Source organism: Phoxinus phoxinus (assembly GCF_949152265.1).
Source record: "Phoxinus phoxinus genome assembly, chromosome: 21".
NCBI classification, from domain to species: domain Eukaryota; kingdom Metazoa; phylum Chordata; class Actinopteri; order Cypriniformes; family Leuciscidae; genus Phoxinus; species Phoxinus phoxinus.
The window spans coordinates 17,673,658-17,689,974 of NC_136896.1; the positions used below are offsets into that span (position 1 = coordinate 17,673,658).

The 16,317-nt window shown below is 38.2% G+C and overlaps 2 protein-coding genes across 5 annotated transcripts in view; both read right to left on the reverse strand.

Annotated features, from left to right (window-relative positions):
- Nucleotides 1-16,317, reverse strand: part of rsph10b (radial spoke head 10 homolog B) — a 231,345-nt gene that overhangs the window by 166,614 nt on the left and 48,414 nt on the right. The gene's annotated exons all lie outside the window — the stretch shown is intronic.
- The window catches only part of rnls (renalase, FAD-dependent amine oxidase), a 76,217-nt gene that overhangs the window by 7,398 nt on the left and 52,502 nt on the right, over nucleotides 1-16,317 (reverse strand). Inside the window, exon 7 of one of the 4 annotated variants that reach the window (XM_079596146.1) lies at nucleotides 11,067-11,753. The exons of 2 other annotated variants lie outside the window; for them this stretch is intronic. In XM_079596146.1, coding sequence (XP_079452272.1) covers nucleotides 11,601-11,753 — 153 coding nt within the window. In that variant the 3' untranslated portion in view covers nucleotides 11,067-11,600. Of the gene's footprint in view, nucleotides 1-11,066; nucleotides 11,754-16,317 lie in introns of those variants that run through there. One more of the 4 variants, XM_079596147.1, reaches the window with a different exon arrangement.

Below are 16,317 nucleotides of genomic sequence, written 5' to 3' on the forward strand. Positions count from 1 at the left end.
AATGGAGACATCCTGACAAAAACAAAATAATTATGTCATGACATTGACCCACTTAATATTTCCTATTACTTGCATCATCATTTAAAAGAAAAAGAGAGATGGAAAGAGAGTTCTGGACTTATATCACTCTTGAACAATCCGTTGCATCTCTGATACAACTTGTGCTGTTTAATTCAAATTATAGTTTGAGATATCAACAATTTTGTGTCAAAAGTTTACACTGCCCTCAAGCAACAACAACAAAAAAATCATCCATATCCTCATATAGTGAATTTTCAGTACACATAATCAAATGTATTCAAAGAATGTTATGATGAATGTCAGAAAGTTCAGACTGAAGTTAATGTTCTCATTAAAGACTCAAACACAAACAAGTACAGTACATCAGAAGTCTAGCGGGGTTCAGATGAGTTCAGTGTCAAAAAACTTTTTAAGACTGAACAGAAGCGATTGAATTCTTCTCCGTAGACTCCGTCTGACTGTTAAATACACTCAAGGCTGTCTGAAATGCAATATACATGCTCCATTCTATTGAAAGCAATATACCTTTGAACATCTAAATGAATAATACACTGCATATGAGACCAGGCTGAGAATGTTTCTGTGGCATTGAGGAGAGGGAAATGATGGGAAATGTATGTGACCAGTCAAAACAAAGCAACAGACGTGTCCTTACATCTGATTGGCTGTGCCTCCCAGGCTCTCGCTCTCCCTTCCCCCACTCAGCCCCAAAATGAGCAGAAGTGCTCGCGCCAGCTCTCCCAGAGCTCTCTTCTGCCCTCTTTTCTGCAGTCTAAAGTCCAAAGCTGTAACAGATTTACAACTAGGGTAGGGCTATTGTGTGTAATACAGAGCGCTGGTCTAATCTGAGCTGAAAAGGCTTTAGCCAAGCGTTAGATTGTCCTTGCTCATGGCTCTGGCCAAATAACGGGCTCTTCCTTTATAACACAGGCCCTTTATAAAGCTGATTAATGAGAGAAAGACTGTAAAATGTCTAGCGCTGAGAAGATAGCACTCAGACCATATTGGCAGGGCAACTTCTTTTACTTTCAGGAAGTTATAGGTCCAGACCAGGGTCAGACATTCACCTGGGCGATACCTAAATAATAAAAAAAGAAGACTATTATATAATTCTATCCTATGTCTAATAACGGCAAAATGCTCCTGAAGGTTGGTTTAGTTTAGTTTAGAAAAACTTCTATTTAATAGAAAAAAACACTTAAAATCCGTGCTCCCGCCGGCGGGAGTGAAAATCTTCGTTATAATCTAAACTTTACAAAGAATACCATCACTTTTGTTTTTATGATACATATTAAATGAAATATTAGCTTAAATATGCATTGGTCCCATGCAGACAAAAATATCTGCTTCATGATTGTGAAGAAATATTTTTTTATATATACATTACAAAACAGTCAAGTCATATATCACAAGAAAGGTCTCATTCTAAGGAATTTGGTGATGTAGTTTATTTCATTGTGAGAAAATCAAAGATCGAAAATCTTCAAAAGAGTCGCGCAGTGAAATGTTATATTTTTAGGGGCCAAGCACTGAAGGTGCGGGCACCTATTGTATCTGTTCCGGTTCTTCTTCTTCTTCTTTTTCTTTTTCTTTTTCCGACTGGGCGTCTATGGCAGCCTATAGAACCGTTTGCGGGAAACTTATGAAAATTGGCACAGTGATAGAGGACAGCCTGAACTATCACCATAGCAAATTTGGAGTCTCCAACTCATTCTCTCTAGCGCCACCAGCTGTCCAAAGTTTCACTCATGTTTATGCTAATAACTTTTAAACCACAAGGGCTAGAAACAAAATTCTTTTTTCCTCTGATTCCTGAGCTCATGACGATTCGACTGCACCCTATGACGTCATTTTCCGTCATAATAGTTTTCCCGCCATTTTGAATTTTCCGAAAAACCTACTTTTTCGAACTCCTCCTAGGCCGTTGCTCCGAATTTCACGAAAATTGAACCAGATCATCTCGAGACCATGACGACAAAAAGTTATGGAATTCAAGTTGATTTGTCAAACCGTTCACGAATACCACGCAATTTAATTTTACGTTGCGGTTGCGAAAACAGACGTAAGGCTGTATCTCCACAACGTTTTATCGGATTCAGACCAAATTTGGTACATGTCATCACAAGCATGGCCTGAGGCTACATGCTGCGTTTCGGCGCAGCGCCACCTACTGGTCCGGAGATATGAAGAATTTATGTTTTTGCTTATTACTTCTGAACGGTTTGTCCAAAAATCACAAAAGTGGTCTCGTTAGATTCAGGGCGTCATGCTGAGTTGACTGATATCCAATTTTCCCATATCGGCCATTTTGGCTTTCGGCCATTTTGAATTATGTGCTAAAATGCTGTATTTTATGAACGCATGAACGTATCGTTACGAAACTCAGTATGGGTCATCAGTACAAGGCCCTAAAGGTACTCAAAAATTTATGAGACAGCGCCACCTTTTGGTCAAAAGTTATAATGAAATTTCCAAAAATGCTAATAACTTTTGAATAAATTTGCCTATAGTAATGACACTGATCTCAATAGATTCCTTGGGTTATGCTGAAAACATAGATACCAATTTTGCCATAGTCAGCCAAACTTCCTGTCCGCCATCTTTATTTTCTTTTAAAACCTACTTTTTCAAACTCCTCCTAGACCGAACGTCCGATTTTCACCAAAATCGGATCGTGTCATCTCCAGACCGTGCCGAGTAAAAGTTATGGATTTCGTGTCGATAGACGAAACCGTTTTCGTATACCGCAGTGGCAAAGTTGAGGCATGATGCCAAAATGACTATTCAGGCTTTATATCTGCAATGCCTTGACATATTGACACCAAACTTTGTAAGTGTCATTGTCACTTCACTCTGACCACATCACATCAGTTTCGTAATTGCGCCACCTATTGGACGAAAGTGATAATCATATTTTTAGTTATTGTATGTGATTTTTCAACCATTTTGCCAAAATTCATCTTCAAATGTCTTTAATTGCTCCTTGCTGCAGTTTGTCTCACACTTTCAGCCATGTAGGCATATCTCGTCGTCTGCTTTTGCGCTTGGCCCCGTAATGGCTGCTTGCAGCTATATTTATAATTAAAATCTTCGTTATAATGTTCGTACGTTCTTTTTATAGGCTTCCTTATATGGTATCACCCAATTCATGGTATCATTTGAAAGCTTAGAATCTGAACTTTACAAAGAATACCATCACTTTTGTTTTTATGATACATATTAAATTAAATATTAGCTTAAATATGCACTGGTCCCAGACAAAAATATCTGCTTTATGATTGCGAAGAAATATTTATACGAAAAATGTTTTATTTATATATTTCACAAAACAGTCAAGTCATATATCTCAAAAAAGGTCTCATTCTAAGGAATTTGGTGATGTAGTGTATTTCATTGTGAGAAAATCAATGATCGAATAATCTTTAAAAGAATCGTGCAGTGAAATAGGATCAAACTGACATAACAGTGAAAAGTATTACATTCCAGCTTCAATCAGCCACAAACCACCACACAATCTATATCACCTTTTAGCTTAGGATGTTATCTTTCAAATGAGACCATTTCCAAGTTTCTGTGAGCTTTTATTGGTAATAAAAACCTTTTCGAATGAACTGAGATCATAGCATCATATCTCCAGGAGGCACACCGGTGATGCACAACACTGGTGTGGTGACAAATTTTATTTTTTCATTTTTTATTATACAGAAAAAAATATTTTTTCCAGTGTTTGCTTGCATCTAGAGGAAACGGCCATAACTGTCTGCATGGCCCTAGAGCCCACAGGGCCTGAGTTATACACTTTCAAAAATGAATATAAAAAAAAAAAAAAGAAAATCAAAAGCGCCTCTTTTTTTATTTATTTTTAACTCAGACAACATACTTAAATGTTTATCACTTTTAACACTGTTTTATGAAACTTCAAAGGGTTTCCTGTAAAATGACACCAAAATTGTCCATTTTGACAAAACTATGTTGAAATGGTAAGCTTTTCAATTTGGGTATGCAAATCCAGGCGGAAATCCCAAAAAATGGTCTCGGATCTTAAGAGGTTAATGTCTTGAAAAATGTCATGGATTTATCGAAATAAATCCAGAACATACTTTCTTTACTCCCTTGAAATGTTGTTTGCTATCTATTAAAGTAGAGTCCGAGAGCATTGTTATTTATTTATTTATTTTTGGATGAGCACATACCATCTTCGTTTACAACGTATACAAATATTAAAACAATTATTTTTAACTTATTTACATTTGAAATATATTTTAAGGGATTTCGTTTTACAATGAATTAGTAATTCATAAACATCATTGCGTTTTGGGGAGTTGCATCAAAAGACTATAACCTTTTATAACCTAAACTAATATTCTTCATTTTTATACCAGGACAGTTGAATTACCCTCACCATGTCTTACTTTATTTTAAGTTAATATAATATAAAGTTAATACATTACTGAACAGAAGCTGGTAAAAATAAAACAATAATTTAAGATTGCCTTGGAAATAAACTATATGGGGGGGGGGGGGGGGGGGGGGGGACAAGCAAAACAACTTTAATGAGTAAAACTGTCTGGCTGCAGTCAGTGAGAGGCATGTGGCGTTTCAAGCTTACAGACATTAAGTGGTGTGTGCACGCGTGTGTGTGTGTGTGTGTGACGACTCCACTCCCCTGAGAGTGAGTGTGCACACTTCCCCTAGAAGTTAAGGGTTAGGGTGTGCCACAGCCGCAGTACATGTACAACCAGTCTTCTCAGTACTCTTCACCCTCACAAGAGGTTAGGCAATTTAACATACACTTAACCTGTCACTGAGCTCATATCAGACACATATGGTCTTCTTACATAACGTCTGAGTCCAATTCATATGCACGAATACTCATTAAGCGCATACCATGCATGTACCCTCCAACGCAGCCTCCAGCACAAATTATTTTAACTGCGAAACCCTTTTCAAGGTTTCTTACAAACCACTGATTCAGCATCTGCCCAAAGGTAGCACAGTGCGCTCTCGATCTGCTCATCTTTACAGAGGTTCCTGTGCAGCCTGGACTGTATACGTCAGCACTGAACAGAGGGCTTTGAGCCATCACTTCCTGTGGAACAGTGGTCAGCGCTCGTCCATCCCCGACATCTGTTGTCTGTGCTCTCTGATCTGAGAATGCTTCTTATGACAACACAACTCCCTGAGGCTACAGTAAAATTTTCACCATTTCAACTACCGGTACTCAAATATTTGGGATCATTTGGGGCATTTTTGGGATCTGGTGTCAAGATACACATGATTTGGGGGTGATGCAAAGAAGCACCTCCATAGAAAACAGTAGAAATGCTCTTTTTATATCATGGAGTACACATATGATTAAATTATCAACTGTCTCAGATGTTTCTCCTGAAATTCCTTAATAGCAGGGTCCAGAATCAAAACTTTTTGGGCCCTATTTAAACTATCTAAGCTCATGGTCTAAAGCGCATGGGGCAAGTGGACTCCTTAGGACGTTTCAGAATCCCCTTTTGCAAGTTTAACGATGGGAAAAGTGGTCGGCGTGCTCGGCGCATGGTCTAAAAGGGTTGTCCCTATTCCCTTAATGAGTAATGGGTGTGTTTTGGGCGTAACATTCAATAAACCAACCAGTCTCTCAACTCCCATTCCCTTTAAAAGCCAGTTGCGGAAACGGATCAGCTTAAAGCGTGCAAGCAGACCATCTACGGGACAGTGTACGCGCGTTGTGCACACGCCTATAGGCGCATATTACTAACTTCCTTTAAGTGCTAAATGAGAGCAAAAACGGGCTTTGCCATGTGAATAAAATACAAAGGTCACAACATAATATTGAATATTTTTAAGAGTATTAAATAAAGAGTATTTTTCCACCAGAACTTCATGTGGCAATATATACAGTAAGTGGAATATTCCTTCTAAACTAAAACATGAGGAACAAAAGTGCAATAAAAAGTTAATTTTAGACACTGATTAGGAGAAAAAAAAATGTTAACAATAAAAAAGATAATTGTAAGAGCATAAAGCAATAAAATGAATATGAATTGCACTGCTGAAATCATTGAGATATTAAAGATATCTCATTTGTGATTTTTACATCCTATGGGGACACACATTTCCCTGACAAGGCCTACTTTATGGTGTGGCACCATTTCACAAGCTACAGATGGCGCGGATCCTGCTAGCATTGCGCAAAGCATAAGGGTTGTTAATGACTCTCTGCACTCTCAAAACAACTCCTGAGAAGAGCCCAGGCAGGAGGCTTGCACTAGTTGGACGGGTTGTACTCAAGTCACCTTGATGTCTAGCTTTCTGCCAGTCAGTGGGCAGGACAGAGGACAGAAATGACAGTTTAATGTGCAGCTGCTGATACCAGATTGACAGCTGGCATGCTGCTATCAGTCCTGAGATGTAGTGAAGCTACTAACTTAACCACATTTTTCAACAGTGTGATAGAAACCTGGCTTTAAAAACAAACAAACAGCCTTTGCAGTTTCAAACTTGTTTCGATGAGTTTAATGCTAAACGCTAAACCGCTATACTGTCATGTGACTTAGGTGTCATTTGTGTCACTTCACAGGCTCATCTCCCATGGCCTCATGGGATAGTAAAGTAGTTTAGAATCTCGGCGGAAATAGCAGGCCCTCCGGTTACTCTTTTCGTATACTGTTTTTGCCCACTACATAGTAAGGAAGTAGGAATATTTGGATGCAGGGTCTTTTAGCAAGATAAATAAATAAAACAATAAATAACCTAAATAAATACTATAATAGTTATACACTATAGCTTCGTTATTGCCAAAATAGATTCAATGTAGTTAGCTTGTTAACTACTTTTTTATTAGCTTGTAAGGTAGCTAACTAATGGCATTGAAAAGCTCTTGTTTTAAGTCCTGCTAGGTTTCGTTAGGTTTAGGGTTAGGTTTAGTGTAGGCAGCACGTTGCAACAACCAACGTAACAAAACTTTACCAGATTCATGTTAATCTGTTAGTGCCACTCACTTCCACTTAGAAAGTGTCATGAAATGTGCAGTTATCAGTGTAATATAATTTTCCAGAAATGTCACTACAGGAATGCATTTCCATTGAGCCTGGGCTGGTTGCTTTTAGGTATGAACACTGCACAACTTTTAAAATGCGAACGGATTCGAAAACACTATCATACAGTTGCCGACGTTGAAAATGGTTACAGAGATAAACAGAACATCATACACTAAATGACTGGATGTGCCATCACATTTACTGTTGCTCAGCAAAATTGAGTCATTCCGATATGAATCTGCATAAAGTTCCCTCACAGATTTACCTAAATTCATCACGTTGACCAACAGAATGCTGCTTGGTTTGAAAGTGAGTCCAGTGTGAGCTGTGCTTTAGAGTGATACTCGTCTATCTGGATTGCACACTACCAGACTTTCAAGTCATTCAGAAGACAACAAACTCACGCTGGAATATATGTCTTGTTGGCAGAAGAATTGTGACAAATGAAAACAATAGGTGTTTTATAATTGGCTCAAAATATCAAACACGTTTGATATCCTCGGACTGCAGTGTCTGAAGTTAAAAAATCTAAGCCTGTGTCCATCATACACTGTGATTTTCTACGAAAACTGTCAACTTCGACTGACATCCTCTGACTAGTGACTCAGAAAAAAATATGTGCAAAAGTCATCGAGTGTATTCCAGCCTTTAGCTAAGGGTAGTTTGCTGCCATGTGAGTTAAGCCGTCCCTCCCAGATCAATAGAGAGCTTTTGGGCATATTGACTGCTGAGAAAGCCATGCTGTTGGGCCCGTGAGGAGAAGCGGGAGAGCGAGAAGGGGCCGATGACGTCAGCGCCCATTACCCGTGGCACCACCCCTCTAATTAAACAAGCCTGAGCTCCCTAGAGATGTGAGAGAGGGAGAGGAGTCTAAACATCCCAATCTCCTGTCTGCCGCTTACACACAACCACACAGGATCCTCATATCCCTAAACCCAGGCACTATCTCCTTTCATTTCCTCCCAGAAAACATCTCTCCCTCTAACCAAATATGAAGGGGGGGAAAAAATCTTATTAGTGATGCCCTTGAATCCAGCTACAAAAGTCTTCCCATTCTCAATGTGAGTGATGGCCTAAGCACTTCTGATATGATGCCAGCGCTTTTCATCCGGCTCTAGGGGGGTCTACCTAAAGAGGACACACATGATCTGCCTCCGAGTGGGGGATGGGATTGTGTATGATGCCGAGAAGGATTGTATGTGTGTGTCTGTGTCAATTGGGTAGGGATTAGCCTACCGCTGTCTCGTCAAGCTCTGGTGCCATCTGCCAGTGACTTTGCAAAAATGCAAATCAGATACCCAGAATGCACAGCAGCCACGCTCCGTCGGGATAGCCTATAAAAATAGGTCAGTGGAGCTATGATCCTTGTGTCTGCGGCAACACGCTCTATGGCTTTACGGCGTGCGCTTTTAGAAAAGGGGGGAATGAACAGTCAGGGGGAAGCGAAAGAGTCTGGAAGGACCCTCGTGAGCATGCGAATCGTCACCAGGGATGAAGAGAGGGGATAAAAGAAAACGAGAGCAAGAATATTTCAGACAGGGATGAAAGTAAGAAGCGAAAGGAGTCAGGGGAACATTTGAAATGAGTCTTGGCAGCAAAACAAAGGCTTTGCCTGACTGTGTCATCTACCAGGCGCACGAGCAGCCGGCAAAAGTGGCACAACATTCGCCCGCCTCACGATCACCCCCCGATGCCTGTCCATCAGTCTGCAAGGGCGACCATCCTCTACCCAAATCAAATCACTAACAATGTCAACCCTGCAATGGAGTGTTCTTCCATAGCCCATTCTTTTTTATCGACTGCTAAAAAAAGATCAAAGAGCCCTAGACGGTAATGTGCGTATTAATGAAAGCGAGGTGGCTGATGCAACATTGTGGCAAGGCTTTTGCAACCCAGGCAGCTGAGCTCTATTCCTTGCAGGATGACTTGTATGAATAATGTATCCATTAGAGTAAAGCCTCGCTCTTTCTCTCTGCCGCTCTCCATTTCTTTCTAGCAGATCAGACCAGCACTGCCAGAGAAAGAGGAACACGTACAAAAGGCTGTTATTCATATATAAAAAAGTGGAAAGGATTAGCTTTTTCTGTATAACCTTTTCTTTTTAGTTCCTTTAAAATCAGAACATGCTAGTGGTGACTTGATGACTTGCCTTTTTCAACATATAGCTTCGTTCCTGAAAGTAACTACCACATGAAATTCTTGCTGAGGCCCGACTTTGCTATTTGTTTAACATGGCAGGCATGGATGATTAGTTTATACTGGAAAATCACAGTGGCACATGGTCAAACTCTTCAAAGCAGGGCATAAATAAAATATATTCAGAATATATACCAATATACACAGTGCGGGGTCTAAAAGAATGAGACTAGATTGAAAGTATGGGACTCAAAAGCTAATTTAAACATGGAAATAAACAACGTTTTAGGATATTGAAACATTTAAAACAAAGATTATTATAAATGTATAATATTCTGCACTATTTCGAAGTCAATAATCATTTAAGTACATTAGTGATTTCCATTCCAAAGAAGCTAATGGCTCTTTAGATCATTCTAAAATAACGCTGTTGAACACGATCATCAGGTTTGTTAGGTTCGTGCAGGTCGTCTGCTGCTGTCATTAAAGCAAAAGCAATTAAAATGAAGTTAAAAACTATCAATTATCAACTGCCTTAGAAAACAGGGAAAAAAAAACAATGATAAGTCATTGGATGCAAGATAAATGCAAAATGTACACAACTCTAACCCATCCATCTTGAGATGGTTTGTTTCCTCTCTGTATTGATGATAGTGTGGTGTATCTCAGGAGGGAAGTAATATAATCCTGGTAAGGGCACAGAAGCTAATATTAGTAGTAAGAACAGGAGTTTGGAGTGGGGGAGTAACTGATAAAGAAAGAGAGAAAGGGAGAGATCAAGAAAGAGAATGAGGAAGGCCCAGCTGTGCAGGGGGCCCCGGGCCCACCCGGCCATAATTATGGCTGGATTATGACTGACTCTCTCTCCAGACTGGCTGCCAAACATTTTGTCCCAGATTATGGCCCAGATGCAGCAGCACTAAGCTGCACAAGTCGGTCAATGGCTGCTCTCGCTCCTCTAAGCAGAATTACTGTACACAGATCAGTAGGGGGTGGCAGCCGAGCTGGGCCAACTTTCACCCCCACTCCTGCACTCAACAACCAAATGCAAGATGGGTCTGATTTGCACAAATTATCTCTGAGCGGTTTATAAAACATCAAAATTGTAGGTAAAAATGTACATGAATGTATGGAAACCCTTTTACGCCTAAAATAATAATAATAAAAAAAGATATATATTTTACAATTGCAATAATTTTATACTTCCTCATTCTGACTTTATTTCTCACAGTGGGAGCTTATGTTACAAAAGGACTTTACGGGCCCCATCATACACCTAGCGCAATGCAGCGCCAGACGCGACACAAGTGTTTTTATCTAGTTTCAGCCCGACGCAGTTATCATTTTCATGTCCTGACCCACGTTGTTTAAATAGCAAATGCATTTGCGCCCATTTGTGCGCCCATGTTCTGAAAACGAGTAGTTTTCAGGTGCATTGTTGGTGCGTTGCTATTTTGAGGCAACTTAAATAGACTGCGCTATTGACCAACAAAAACCTGGTCTAAAGTCAATGGCGCAATATTTTTTTTTGTTATTTAAAGAGTATGTTAGTCATATACGCCTATAGGCGGGTCCACAACGTGTGTACACTTTGTCCCGTAGATGGTATGCATGCGCGCTTTAACCTTCTCTGCATTTCCTCTCTGGAGAAGTGGTCAGTTTTTTCACTTGCAAATTCCGCCATGTAAATAGCGAAGACGCCATGGCGCGAGTGCAACTGGCAACCAATTTTCCCATCGTTAAACTAGCAAATAAGGATTCGGAAACGCCCTAAGTGCACTTGCGCCGTGCGCTTTAGACCATGAGCTTAGATTGTTAAAATAGGGCCCTACATCTCATATTTAACTACTACTCAAAATTGTGACGTATTTCGTTACAATTATTACTTTATTTCTCACAATTATTTTAAACTTAATCTTACATGAACTTTTTTTGCTCTGAGTTTTACATATATTATAATTACCATAAAATATTTTAAATGCAGTATAGTTGGTCACATCGCAGAACGTCAACTACCCATGTACAGCGACACATTCAAGCATGTTTTAATAATTTTATTAATCTGAAACTAATCACAGGGGAAGGTTGATAACACCTGAATGGATACATAATGTTTGCTACACATCAGAAAACCGTAGTCCAAGATACTGTGTCAAAGCCAGTATGAGGCACCAGCCTCCGTCACAACTGAACCTGCGCAGTGCTCTGTTGTCCTCTAATCCTCAGCATCCGGCACCAACTGTATAATTGGTTTTTGTAACAAAATGCATGTCTGCAGACAGGCCAGACAGATCTACTGTTCTTTGTGCAGTACATCCATCTTCCTGCGGGGAGGGGCTTAAATCTAAATCAATGTGCCATCCTCCATAACAAAAAACAAAAATAGAGGCGTACTTTCCCACCCCCCTTTTAGAGAGAAGACTTCAGCACATCAAAGACCTTCAGGGCGGACTCGATGCAGCCGTCGAAATTGGAGTGTGTGAAGCCATCCCCCCCACATACCAGCAGAGGCTGGGAGAGCAGTGTCATCTGCCCAGGGCAATCAGCCACCGATCTGGTCACCTAATTAGAGAACAACAAAATTGAGTGATTGGATGTCCAATAACTGATGCAACCTAATTTTTACTCTGATATTGAGCAGGGAACATTTTTTGAATAAGGCCGGAGCAGTTCCGTCTTTGTGTGTGTGCAAATGAATGCACACTGAAAGTATTGTACTCATAATACTATGTGAAACATTTGTGGGTGATGCATAGTATAACACTGGATATGTTCATTGGACTGTTTATTTCATATCATTGATACTCAAGAAGGAAAAACACAGGAACCAAGCAGATTTATGTATATACAGGTACATACAGTACAGCCATTCAAAAAGTTTGGGATCGGTACGATTTTTTATGCTTTTAAAAGAAGTCTCTTATGCTCATCAAGGCTGCATTTATTTGATAAAAAAACAACAACAACAACAACAGTAATATTGAGAAATATTATTACAATTTAAAATAACTGTTTTCTTTTTTAATTTATTTTTTAAATAATTTATTCCTGTGATGCAAAGCTGAATTTTCAGCATCATTACTCCAGTCTTCAGTGTCACATGATCCTTCAGAAATAATTATAATATGCTAATTTGCTGCTCAAGAAACGTTTATTATTATTATCAACAATGTTGAAAAAAGTAATGTAAAAAAATAAAAATAATAAATCAGGATTCTTTGATGAATATAAAAGATCAAAAGAACAGAATTTATCTGAAATAGAAAGCTTTTGTAAACATTATACAAGGCCGTTTAAAAGTTTGGGATCAGATTCTTCTTTTTTTTCTATACTTCTATATAGAAAGATAAGAAATAAGATATAGATTCTATATAAGAAATCTATACTTTTAGCAAGGATGAATTTAAATGTATCAAAAGTGACAGTAAAGACATTTATAATTAGAACTTTCTATTCATTGAAAAAACTGTTTTCAACATTGATAATAATAATTTGAGCATCAAATTGGCATATTAGATTGATTTCTGAAGGATCATGTGACTGGAGTAATGATACTGAAAATTCAGCTTTGCATCACAGGAATAAATTACATTTTAGAATATATTCAAATAGAAAATAGTCATTTTAAATTTTCATAATATTTAACAATATTACTGTTTTATTTTTGTATTTTTAATCAAACAAATGCAGCGTTGGTGAGCATAAGAGACTTCTTTTAAAAACATTAAAAATCGTACAGATCCCAAACTTTTGAACAGCAGTATATATATATATATATATATATATATATATATATATATATATATATATATATATATATATATATATATATATATATGTATATGTATATATATGTCGATATATTCCTTAAGATTTAAGATAATTTGTCATCACTTTATATTCTTTGTCTCTCATATTTTAAATAAATACTACACTAAGCATATTACAAACTTGTATTGAAACCGATGATTATTGAAAGTATGTACAGTCATTTATTGAGACCTCAATTCAATCAGCACAGTGTTTACAGGAAGGCTTCTCTCTTATCTCTTTCCTCATTTACAACAGAAATATTACTATATGTCTGGGTGGAGTCAAATGTAATGTTTTAAATAACCCCAACAGATCAGAGATATCAACGGCTGGATTACAAGCATTGAGCTGGTCTGAGTGCATGACATACTGAAATACAGAGCACTTCTGAATGCTGCCTAACAGACCTGTTTGACAACTGAATGAATGTGGCACATGGAAAATGTAAAACGAATTAAAATAGTTTAGTTGGACAAAAAAGCCTTCATTTTTATTCAATAACAGGAAAACCACATTGTGGTTTATGGTGTCCAGGCTTCAAAAGACAGTGGAAAGTATAGTGGAGATACTTTATTGCCTATATCTATAAGACACAATAAGAGAGGAGGGTGGACAGACTGTCCATCCATATTTAATGCAGACAGTAAAGACATTTAAAAGAAGGTTCCGCCAGAGGTGCCCGCTCAGTTTTATTTTATTTATAGCCAAATTATAATTTTACCTTTGATAATTACTTTCCACAATTATTAGGAGGTACTGTACAACATTATAATTCCCAAATTTCCAAAATCATGACATGGTGATTTTCGTAATTTTGAAGTCCAAATATACCATTTAGCCCATGTGATTTAGGTAGAACCAAATAATTTTTGCATGTGGGTGGTAGGGTGAATCGACCTAAATTTCACAAAATATTAATTTGTCAACATAACACAACAGAGTTTTACAAACTAACTAGATATGCTTTAATTATCCGTCAGCAATTCTTTAACGACTTTTGCCGATCAGCCAAACTCAACGTGCATTAAGGAATCTTAATGCGACTACAGAGAATGCAAGATCACTGGCAGTTGAGTTCAGTTGCAATTTGGCCAGGTTCATTATAAAAATGTATATTCTATAAGGATTTGAACTCCTATGCATATTACAAATGTATTTATATAATGTATATTATGTGTGTGTGTGTGTGTGTGTGTGTGTGTGTGTGTGTGTGTGTGTGTGTGTGTCTGTGTGTGTTTGTGTGTATTTTTCTCTTTATTTGTAGTAATACGTAGTTAGTGAGGTACAGAAATTCTAAACTGATCAAGAAAAAAACTGTACTGGTATAGGATTAGGATTGGTAAAGGCAGATACACTGCACAATATTGCGGTATTGGTTTTGGACATGAAAAAGTGGTATCAAGCCATCCCTACTGGTTGTACTGCAGATTTGTTTCCTCATAATGAACATTCTCACAAGAGATGAGGGAGGAAAAGGGCTGTTAATATATTTGGTTAAATATAGAGCTTTTAATAGCAGTGGAGGCGCCTTCATTGGTTCAACCAGAGTCAAGAATAGACTTAATGGTAAAATGAGCAGAATTTGGATGATAGTCGCTGTCTCTGTGGGTTGTGGGTTCTAAAGAGCAAATGGTATGTGTGACCCAGGTTATAACTAGAAAAACAACGTTTTTCGAAGCCCTACTCTAAAGCAAAAAAGTTTTAAAAAGCTTTAAAAAAGTTTTTGAAAGTTAAGCCTTTGAAATTTAGTTTTAGAAAGTCAGATGTTTTTTAAAAAGCGATAGCCGTTTTGTGGCTGCTCTGTATATGTTGGGTGTGCTGTAACGGTGTAGTTTTTATATATTAATATTTACAGAGGACAGACATGTTGCACTGCAAACTAAATATCTGGGTTGACCTTCTTTACAAACTGCCTCTATGGTTCATTAAAATGATGTATGTATTCTACAGTCAGCAGTAAATGATACAGGTCCTCACTGTAAATCTGATCCACATTTACAGATAACTCCAAAAGAGCCACAGCTAGAATGGCGTCTCTGCACAATGTTTAAACGTAGAAATGCAGCATGTAAATGACTACTGAGAGTAAACACATTCCCTACACGGCCCATTACAAAGGCTTCAGCCGGCCCCAAACCTCCGCCAGATAAACATCAAGGTGCAACGCACTAGAGCCAAGGAAATAGTGTCCATTTCCTGGGGCTTTCACTAGGCATCTTACAGACCGGGCGCTATCATCATTCTGTCCAAACTCCCCCTCCCCTCTTGTATCTTTAAATGGTAATCTGTGTGTAAATCAATTGATAAACGTTTGGCCTGAATCATGGCCAAGAACAAATTGTTTGGTTTATTTCAGAGGTACGCTGATGTAAGTAGGGCTGAACTCCTTAAATCTGCTTTACTATTCCTTTGTTGCAGCAAGTTGCAGAACTTCAACCAGCATTTGCCACATATACCATTAAGTTATGAAATAGTAATGCGCACGTCTGTTCTGAATGCTAAAAGTATAATAACCCATTTACGATAGAAAAAAACAACAAGCTTATCAAATTTAAAAGGGAGAAGAAAAGGTTTGTAATATCTTTTGATGGCGTTCAAGGCTGTGCGTCCAATCAGCTCTAATATTTTGGCACAAATTCATGTCACTTGGTAGACAGCAAATTAGGCCGATTCAAACATGGACAAGTTGTGTGCCATGCCCTCACCTTCGTAAACAGAAGTATGAATTGCAAAAGAAAATACAATAATAGTTAGATATTATGTAGGGTCACCACTTAATGTTCCAACTTTTCTGTATAAGAGATATGATGTTTATTATAGACAGGTCAGGCCAAGAAGCAAGATTAATTGCATACATTATTGTATAATTAAAAATAATTACACCAAATCAACATTCAATTGACAGCCCTAAATCCTACACATTTATTTGTATTATTTTTAATGAAATTAATGATACACCTAGACCCTTCCATGCCTTTTAATTATGAATTGAAGTTATGCATTATTAAGCATGAGTGATAACAAAAGGAATGCACATGTTCTACGCTCAAACAGTGTAGTGCCTGTTGCAAAAAGCATCTACATTTACAGTAGATTGAAAGTCATGACTCATGAAGAGTCTTTCCAGCCATTAGAGTCCGGAGGAGTCAATGACTTTGACATGTGGTGAGTGCGAATGTGTGCTGCCGGTTTATGCTCAGCAAACTGTGATGTGGCAAATGACTGAAAGGCCGACTCCTGCTCCATGCCTTCTGTGTGTTTGACCGGGAACTGGCACGTGCACAGGTGTGTGTGTGTGTGTGTGTGTGTGTGT